This window comes from Paramormyrops kingsleyae, chromosome 9 (genome assembly GCF_048594095.1).
Source record: "Paramormyrops kingsleyae isolate MSU_618 chromosome 9, PKINGS_0.4, whole genome shotgun sequence".
In the NCBI taxonomy this organism is placed as follows: Eukaryota; Metazoa; Chordata; class Actinopteri; order Osteoglossiformes; family Mormyridae; genus Paramormyrops; species Paramormyrops kingsleyae.
Genome location: NC_132805.1, coordinates 6319361 through 6329872, shown reverse-complemented (window position 1 = coordinate 6329872; position 10512 = coordinate 6319361). Strand labels below are relative to the sequence as shown.

Genomic DNA, 10512 nt, shown 5'->3' with positions numbered 1-10512 from the left:
AAGTTTCAAATGCAGGTTTCCCTTCAGTTACTTTATTTATTTATGTTTCCAGCATGTCAATTTCTGTAAAATATCACATGCAAGAGATTTTATATGCACATGTAAAGGTCTGACAGTTGCAATCATGCTGATTTTGTGAAGGACACAATTCTGACACACATTCAGTGGCTAGTGCCAGGTAGGACCCCCTTTGTCTCCAAAATTAATTCAAATTAGGTAAATGAGTTTTGCATTCATAGAAGTCACTGTTGACTGTCTTTCTTTGATTTCTGTCATGGTTTTGCTCCCAGAACTACCATTGATTGGATAATTTCTTTTTACCACACAATTCTCTATCGCACTGAATTAAGTTTAAAATCCCAGGATGGTGTCTGTTCCCGAAATGCTGAAACCACCATATCTAGCACCGACAATAGTGCCACATTTAAAATCATTTGGTCATTATCCCCAGAGTAAGAGAACCACTTGACTTTGTCGGCATGCTGTATGTATTCAGTTACAGCCACATCTCACTGTAGGCCGTGTGCATGTACATGACACTGCACAGTCTTTGTGTATAGTGCATAGATTCAACTACTGCAATGCATTACTCCTTCCAAGTTATCTCCAAGATACCCAGAACACAAAGGCTGCCGCAAGGATCAGTGGTCATTGTTGACACACCACAGCACACAGTGCACAACAACAGATGTGTCCTCTGCATTTAACCCATATGTGACGTCGTGACATAGCAGCTAATTCAGCGCCCGGGGAGCAGTGCTTGGGGACGGTACCTTCCTCAGCGTACCTCAGTGGTGCCTTGCTGGTCGGGGATTCGAACCTGCATTCAAAACTAGGACTAGTAATTATGGTCATATTGAATCAGCTCTCGCACCTTTCTAGTAGCTCCCAGGCAAATTCAGGACTGATATCTAAATTTCTCTACTAACCTATACGGCACTGCTTGGGGAAGCCATCATATTTACCAGCCCCTCCCTCCATTCATTACTATGTTGACGACAAAGTCTTCGGTCATGGAGCCTCCATCATGTGGAATAGTCTTCCTTCATGACCTTCTCAGGTCAATGACATTGCACCTGCCAGACCTTAAAATAAACCGTTGGTTTTGATAACAACAGTGTCCTACCTCGTTATGATGAGAATTCTAAGCTAGAAAGGCCAGCTGCAGGAGATCCAGAACCAGAACCAGGCAAGCTGATCCTCCTTACATTGTGATATTTGGGTATCCAGTTGAATATGTATGGTTAGCATCAGAGACACCAATTATGATGGCAATTTCATGATTTTGGACTGATGGAATACCTGGAAGAAGCATGGGAAGAACATGCAAACCACACAAATAGATGGGGGTGTGAATTAAGGTACAGATGCTCCCTGGGTTACGATGGGGATAAACCTATCATAAGGTGAAAAAATCACAAGGCGAAAATGCATTTAATACAGCACACCTAGCCTAACACACATGATAGCCTAGCCTAGCCTAGCTTAAACATGCTTAGAGCATTGACATTAACCAACAGTTGGCCAAAATCAGTAGCAAGGTCTGTTTTATAATAAAGTGTTGAATATCTCATGTAATTTATTGAATAATACTCTGGAAGTGAAAATCATTTACCCATTGTAAAGTCAGAGTATCGTAACGTGGACCATCATAACCCATCTGTATTAGAACCAATATTAATTATATAATGGTATCCTTATAAGAACTGCATGCTGCTACAAGTCTTTAGTATTGTGGGATATGAATGGATGATGGACTCATGTTCTAGCTGAGAAATCCTTCTTTACCATCTCACATAGCCTAAAGTAGGATGGCTGAATTATTTCTGTACACAAGACATTGTCATTGAAAACGGGTTTGACAACACAAATGCAATTATCAGAGTCACCTGAAGACCTCATTTCAAGGAAGGATCTCTTTGCTTTTTAACTTCCTTGTCAAACTGTGCAATCCATAATAGAATAGAGTAGAATAGCAATCCATAATTATAATATGTATATTAATGGCCAACGCAAAGACTTACACTATCTTCCTTCATGTCTTAACTCCTGGGCAAGCAGTGAATCCATGTAGCACAGCAGCCAGTAAAATCTTGCCTGCATGTCAACACAGTCGGTAGCACAAATGGGATGTACAAAACAATACGTTCATATGGTGAATCGTTCGATTGCGTGTGACTGTGACCTCCTGTCCAAATGGAAATCAAATCTATTGATCTGGCTAATGAGTGGAGAGGGAGCCGCAGGGACGCATCAATCAATAAGCTGTTAATTAAGCAGGGAAAATGTCCATGTGTTAAGGGACCTTCGCACTACAGGCTGGGGCTATATATATCCTGTCCCTCATGGGGCTGTACACACATACAGACAGACAACACTCACACACCTCATCGTTTCACACGGCAACGTTTCAGGCGCGAACACCACCAAACAAAAACAAACACTGCATTACTCTGCATTATGCTCTACGCAAAGCCAGCACATCAGTACACTGATGGCTGTGTGGACAGAAACATTAGATTACCACACTGTATGCGCATACGCATGCAGCTCCGCGCACTGTATTCAAACACACGATGGCGAGCATGATCTGCTCGTGGCGTCAGCTGAGGAGAACCGCATCTAAGTCAGTGTGCCGTGCCAGAAGTCACAGACGCTACGGACGGCTTTTGCGTGTACGATCACGCTCTTCGGTGCGACGCCTCTGCTGAACCGCCACCGGAGCCACTGACGAGGACTTCTGGGCCGTTGCTGAACCGAGTGAGTGCAGGCCTCACGTGAGAGAGCCTGTGTTTGTCTGCCTGGACCGGCCCTTGGATCCGGAATGTCTATTGTTTGTGTAAGACGTAATGCTCACTTGTGCCCTCTGTTTGACTAGGCACTCATTTCTGTGCCTTCATTTTGGATCAACTTGTACAGTAAGATTCCCTCTGATATATGCTTTGTTGCCTAGACAATCTTTCAAATGCTTTAAAAATAATTTTTTTCTAACCCTACCATTGTTTCCTTAAAGTAGTAGCATTTGTTCCATTTTCTCTCTTGTTTTTGACTTCCATCTATATTTCCCAGCCTAACCTCACTCTCCTCCTCAGTATTTCCAGCTAGCTATCATCTCTGTTCCCTGACCTGACCTAAATCTTTTGATCCTATTTCCTTCCCGTTATTTAAATCGACCGACCAGGAAGGCATTCTAGCCTATCAGTCTTGGAGGGATGGATCACGTGAGCAGCCCTTCCTTGGCCAGGAGCTGTGTGATATGTTTGATATTCGGTTGTTCATCAACATAACGCGTCAACTAAATATCAGACATATTCCTACAGATCCTGAGCACAGCTCAACATGGGAGGATCCACAACAATATCTGCCGTGTCTCGCATCTTTGACAGAGAGCAGACACTAGAGGTGGTATTAAGGATGTTGTATTTGGCATCTGCTATTGATGCCACATAAGCACTGATGTCTTTGTTAAAAAGGGGGGGGGGAAATATCAATGTGTCATATATAAAATTTCATTATTGTTCTATGGTGTAAAATATGCAGAAAGGAATGTTATGCTATTCATTAAGCTGTGCATGTGTTGATTTCGCTTTTACCTTGTTGTATTTAATCGTTCTTGGCCGCCGGGGACACAAATTCTTTGTCTCTATAGGCCTTCATGAAAGTACCTCAGGATCTTTGGGACCTTCATCTTCCAGGCATTTCTGAAATGCTGGGGCCCAAGTAGTAGAACAGCCCCCAACACTTCGGCCGAATGGCCTCCTCTCGTTTGTAAATTTCTTATGTTCTTATGATAAGCCTCACATCGTTACATCTTATGTTCTTAAGATAAGCCTCTCATCGTTACATCTTCTGTTTTTCTGTTCTGCTCATCACTGCTCAGCTGCCTCACCCACACGAGGCTGCTTATGTATGTGTCATATAGTGCTGTATGCTTGTTAGGTGCCCGAGGACAAAGGTGACTCTGTGGGACCTTCCAGCTGACCCTCCCCCCAACATGGTAAAACTCATCACCATTGTTTTAGGGTCAAAATTAACAACATCAACAAGTAGAATTTAATAAACACAAGACTTTCATTTTCACTACGCAATCGGCGGCCCTCGGGTAAGCTCTCCCAGCTTGGGGCCCCAGGAAATCGCCTGCCTTCTCTGTCCTATCGCTACACCTCTGCCTTAAGATATTGAGTTATATGCACCACTAGGGGTGGTCTGTGGCTCAGCGGGTTGGGACTTTACACCTGTGTCTGGAAGTTCAAATGCCCAGGTCTGCAGAATGATTTCACCGTTGGACCCTTGAGTAAGTCTCTTAAGCCCCAATTGCTCTAGGTACCATCTGGCTCTGCCTTCTCAAAAAAAATGTATGTCACTTTGGATTAAAGCACCTGCTCAATAAATAATATGTACAATATTTTATTGTGTCACTTGGTTAGCATGCTTTCACGTTTCACATATCCTTTGACTCACCATTACCGTGTCCCCGTGCATAGAGCACAATTCTGCTCCTAACCTGCAAGCTACTGTTAGACTTCGTATGGGTGTCACAAACCACATACCTGGGGGTGGGAGAACAGAATGGGGGCTTTGATTATGGAACTGGGGATGGGTTCAGCAAACAATGGAGAGGCATGAAAAAAAGTCAGCTGTCCGGAGAACAACGAAAATGAGTGCTGCCCATTCCGGATCAGGCGTTATGGTCTGTGCGTGTGAGTGAGGCTGTGCTCTGAGGTCAGAAGGTCACAACAGCCCAGTTTATAATTTGGCTAATAAGTTGCCGGGGAATTGACGTCCATGAGCCACATGCCAACTAAGCAAATGTGAAAGTGATGGGTGTTTGCCATTCCTCTGATTGCAGGACGCGCTGAGAAAATGGGATTTCTTTATAACGGCTTTTTCAGTGTCCCCCCCCCGGGCAGGGAACCTGTAAGTGGAGAAGCTCTTCCCAGTCACTTACTAACTTGGCACGATTTCAGAAAACTCAGTGGTGCAGTTCTGTTGCTCTGAATGTCACTGAACCAGTTGGAAATGACAGATATGTGAGCAGTTTTTGATTCAAAGTGATACACAACATTTTGTGTCACACACAACCTTCTATCCTGGTTCACCATTGCATAATTACACATAATTACTAATGGTTGCCCAAGATTGCTGAAGGTACAAGATGAGTTGCCCTAATAGGTACATTAATTACAGGCTGATCCAAATCACTCTCACTCGCCATCTGCCACATACTGCATCTTCTCATTCTTACCTATACCTCCCCCTAAACTTTATGGCTCCAAACCCACACCTTCCCTGACATACTAACATTCCAAATGTGATTAACAGAGAATGCCACCAAACTTGTCTTTCCTAAACTATTCTTTTGTACTAAAACTACTTCTCACGTGATTCTCCTTACAAGAGGTCAGATGTATGTACAACCACTCATTTAGTGATTGAGTTCCAATGATTATGTCTTTAAATAAAAGGTCTCTACGTGAGTATCATGGTAGCTTAGGCGTGACCATGACTGTGCTCACTACTCTACTTCAGCCCTCCATACTCAGCTTCTTTTATCCTTTGTGAAGTGGACATTTTTAGCAACAGTTTGTACATTCTGCTTCAAAGGTCGCTCTCACGTTGTTGTCAGGCGTATGATATTTGCTCGTAAATGCGCTCAGTGATCAGAAAATTGATTTTTTTATTACCGTCGTACTTCGGTCGCTAACCAAGGCATGGGTGTATAATACTCTTTTTCATTTTCCAACTGTCAGTTTATTCCGAAACACCAAGCTAAGTAAATCTTATAACAACTGACGGCATGTGCGATGTGCTCAATGGTAGGCCTGAACACTTAAATAATTTACATTGCAACACAGGCTTGATTAAAAGTAATGAAAACATGGTGATGTAACATCAGCGAATGCTTTTTAAATTACATTTTGAAATGACATCGCCAGTATTACAGAAATTTGTATGAAAGGGATCCCATATTCATAACGGTTTGTAAAATGTATACGGTAATGGCTAGATCAGGGGGGGGCAATCTTATCTGCAAAGGGCCGGTGTGTATGCAGGTTTTTAGGATAACCTTTAGGTCAGCTGTTGAATCCCAGGGGTGAGGACTCTTCAGCCAATCAGTCCTCTAATTAGTAATCTAATTAGGGGGCTGCAGCAAAACCCACATACACACCGGCCCTTTCTGGATAAGATTGGGCTAGATTATCTAAAACTGCCTCTTTTCCATTTGTGTTTGACTCATTCGCTTAAATGTTATGGATCTGAATTAATGAGGTATGATATATATGTGGTTTAATAAATTAGTCATTGGCAGAACAGAATGTTATAAAATGAGAACAGTTTCAGGGACCTTATTCCTTCTGTTAAGTTTGACAGCCATGTGGGCGAAGCAGACGGCCAAATGCAATTTAATATTCCCCTGACTCTGACCAGGACAAGCAGTTAGAAGATGGATGGGAGGAGGTGCTGAGTTCAGTCACAGCCATGTATTGCATTTTGCGCAACAGCAGGGGGCGCTACAACAAGCAGGGCAGTCCAAGTCTGTGAGCTGTGCAATAAAACCACTCTGTATTTATGTGTTTGTTGAATTTATGGCTATACGTTTGCATGCCTGTGTCTTATCAGCACAAACAAGACATCTTATACAAAGCGCTACAGCTAACAAGAACAAATGCACCAAAGACCCAGAAGCAGATGCGTCATGCGAAAACATTCGAATATAGGTAAAGTTTAACAGCCATCTTAATATTGTCAGCTGTCATTCTGCTTCCTTTAGCTGTCAGCCATCTTTGATTTGTGAAAAAAATACAATTAATCTTTCTCTTACAACAGGCATTATGTTCATAAATTATTATTTGACCTAAACGTATTTAAGGTCAATATGTTGTTACCCACTCCCCATAGGTGTAAAGTAGGTATAAAGACCTTATAATATCTATTTAGAAACTTGTGAAAATTATGTTCCACCTGTTCAAGATGCATAGGAATATTATATACATACTACATGCAAATTTCATGGGTAGCATTGTTTACTAAATGGACATAAAAAGGCACAAACACAGCCCAAACAGCAGCACTGCATCCTTGCAGACAAAAAACGAAAACCTGACCGGCTCAATGGCTCAAAAGCCTATTGATGTCCATCACTAATTGCCAAACAGACAGTCTAACTGAGGTAGGTCCCCACGGCCCTGGTGAAAATGTTATCTGTGTCAGTGCACCCTGTGTGCGTGGAAAGGACTGTCGTGGACAGGAAGAAGAAATTAAGAAAGCAAACATTACACGTTAATAACCAGTGGAAAAAGGGGGGAGGCATCAGGCATAAATATCTGAGAGTGAAGCGGGCATTGCAGTGCAGAGCAGTGCGCAGTGGGGAGATTAGGGGACGGAGTGCCAAAGACAAGGAACAGCAAAGGTAAGAATCCATTCTGACATTTAAGAAGCTGCATGAAAACTGGAGAAAACAGAGGTAGACAGCAATGAAAAACTGTGAGAGATGGGAAGGCAATGATCTTATCAGAAGAAGTTTAGAAGGGAAGGAACATGTAAAGAGTATCTGTATAGTTTAACATATTTGCAAGTAATGAAATAAATAAAAAAATTAACACGAGGGTACAAATTTAAAGAGTCAAGTGCTCAAAATCCTACATTTCACAATATGTGTGCCAAACATTACAGAATTTACATGCATTCCAGACTACAGTGCGATACACCAGGTTTAAATATGCCAAGGATTTAAAGAAAAACAGTGCTAAAATAAAACTTCAGCAGAGATGTAACTGAAAGGAGGCAGAACAGAATGTTATAAGACGAGAACAGTTTCAGGGGCCGTATTCCTTCTGCGAAGTTTGACAGGCATGTGGGCGAAGCAGACGGGACTGGAGGTGCTTGTGGCAGCAGTTTGCATGCTGAGCACTGCTGTGGCCTCAGCCTCCGTCCACAGCAGCGGAGAATGTTACTTCAACACTAAAGGTGGGGTCACGTGCTGCATAGCTGCTGGATGTGCATATGCTTGTGTGAAGGTACTGGACTTGATATGCATACTCTACTATATGACACAACTGAGGGGCAAAAAATGTGAGTGAAATACATTGCTCAGATAAAGTATTTTAGAAAATGTATTCTTCCAGATTAATGCACATTTAGTTAATAGTTATACATCGCCAGTTTATAGAATTCATGTACCTTTTTCTCAGATGCACAATATTCCTTTGAGTGACCCCAACTTAAATATTCAGATGCAATTATATTAACATAGTTTTCATTAAGTGTTTGCTTGTAATGATGTTACATCCAGGCGATTTGAAATCTGTTCAGTTCACGCTGCTTTTCTTTCAGTGCAGGACGAATAAAGTATAGCGAGTTCAACCAAGTCACAAAGGAACAGGCAGTCTGATCACGGGTCTATGCATATACAAATGAAGACTGTTTTGCATCAAATTTACAAATTCACTGTGAGAGAATTATCTCTGATCAGTATAGCATGCAAAGACGGCTTCGCTTTTTGAAAGATCACAGCATTTCACAGCAGTGACGTCCCCTTCAGTATATTTTTGTGATGGAGGGGCTGGTGAGCATCAAAAGGGAGGGGGCACTTTCAAAAGGGGCAAGTGCTAAGGCACCCCCAGTCTCTCTCCTCTGTCTGCATGTGCCTGTTTGACAGATTTGTAATGTGTTTTTTTTTTTTTAAAGTACAAAAAACATGTGACATCATTTTAGGTAAATGAACTGGCGGAAAACCACCCCGTATGTGTGCGCCGCGTCTATTAATTTTATATAACGGGACACCGTAGTGGGCGTTATCCCTTCTTATCGTGAGAAACACAAGGTGTGGCAAGGTGTGAGCGTGTGAACCGGTTGAAATGCGTGAGATTTGAGAGCCCTGCTTAACATTTTCAGCGTCCGCGTTTCTGAACGCCCCCATGTGTCTTGTGCAGCAAGCTGTGAGTATCGGGGCCAGGTGTTTAGGATGGGCGAGAGCTGGACCAACATGGAGTGCTACCTCTGCATCTGCATGGAGCCATTCGGAGTGGGCTGCTGTGACCAGTGAGTGCCATGCAAACCAGACAGCACCACCATGCGGCAGTACTGCCTCGTGAAGTCGGATCAGTCATAGGCGATTTTACCGGGAATTCCGGGGACGAAATTGCACCCCCTACTGGTCAGTTATATTTGAAAATGTAGCTTGTGTTCGTCATATCAGTGTGTAATAGTAACTTATTGTAAACGTATTTATATTTTTACACTCCCTGGGAGAAACGTCTTTGGGGTTCATGTCTAGGTGCAACTAGACATGAACCCAACAATACCAAGTCCTGGTGTACCAGTACTACTCCACACACAACCCAAATTATCTACACCAGGGGTCACCAACCTTTTTGAAACTGAGAGTTACTTCACGGGTACTGAGCTACACGAAGGGCTACCAGTCTGAAACGCCCTCTAAACTTCATGTAGCCTATAATAAACATTTCTTAAATGCTCTTTTTTTTTAGATATTGTCATATCTATATAAAAGCAAATGTGATTAAAAAAGAATAGCAACTGGATAAAATTAAATTTTAGACGCTGCTCACTGGTGAGTTGTGCTATTTTTAGAACAGGTCCGCGTGCGACTCGTGGTCTTAGGGGGCATGTTGGTGACCCCTGATCTACACTCTCGACTTGCACTCATCGTTATTGCTCGGATATCCAGCTTGTCTCCGTCTTCCTTGCAGGGACGCACAGCCGGTTGATTACCCGGACTGGTGTGAAGTGGTGCAGAAGCCAGATTCGTGCACCACTTCTGTTGTGATGCGGGCGAATCACAAGCTGCCATGTCTGCATGGACGGAGAGGACGACTGCGGCCAGGGACCGGACAGGCCTGGAAATCTGACAATGACCCTCTGTTCTGAAAACGAGGGTTACGGTTTAAATTTGTTTATAAACACATGTATTAAACAAATTAGACCGCAACAACCTAATTACAAGAAACTACATTAAAATACTTATATAGAGAAAAAAAGATATAAAAATTCACAATACAATAATATGCATGGAATCTTTGTGAAAGCTGTGGTCAATGCATGAAATATTTGTTTTACAATATGTTATCTATTTTTACAATATCTTGAAAATGTTCAGTTATTTTCCGTTTGTACTTTCCGGTACTAAGTGTAATTTCTCATGGGAAATTTTCAAATAACTGAATAAACATGGCTTATAGAAAACAAATGGATAAGTTCTCTATGTAAGGAAAAATACATATTTCACATCTGTTACACAAAAAAGTGCGTGTTTATACACTGTCCGTAACGTTATATAGGGCCTATTGCAACAGAGCAGAGTCATAGGAAAATTACTATAATGACATGAAAGAGATAAGCTCTTCAATTTGAAAGGATTGACTGGATTCTCTTGGTAAAATACATCATTAACGTATTTAACTATACACACCTCAGCCACTACTCGCGCCACAAGCGACTCAAATGTTTACTACGCCCATCATTTCAGAGGCGTTGGACGAAAACATTTAC

The 10512-nt window shown here is 42.2% G+C and overlaps 1 protein-coding gene across 1 annotated transcript; it reads left to right on the top strand.

The window, feature by feature from the left end:
* Window positions 1–7161: 7161 nt before the first annotated feature.
* On the top strand, window positions 7162–10190 carry msmp2 (microseminoprotein, prostate associated 2). Its single transcript, XM_023801468.2, has 4 exons — window positions 7162–7411; window positions 7844–7968; window positions 8934–9042; window positions 9714–10190. Exons 1-4 carry the CDS (start codon window positions 7197–7199, stop codon window positions 9889–9891), a joined length of 627 nt encoding a protein of 208 aa, XP_023657236.1. The 5' UTR covers window positions 7162–7196; the 3' UTR covers window positions 9892–10190.
* Window positions 10191–10512: the final 322 nt, after the last annotated feature.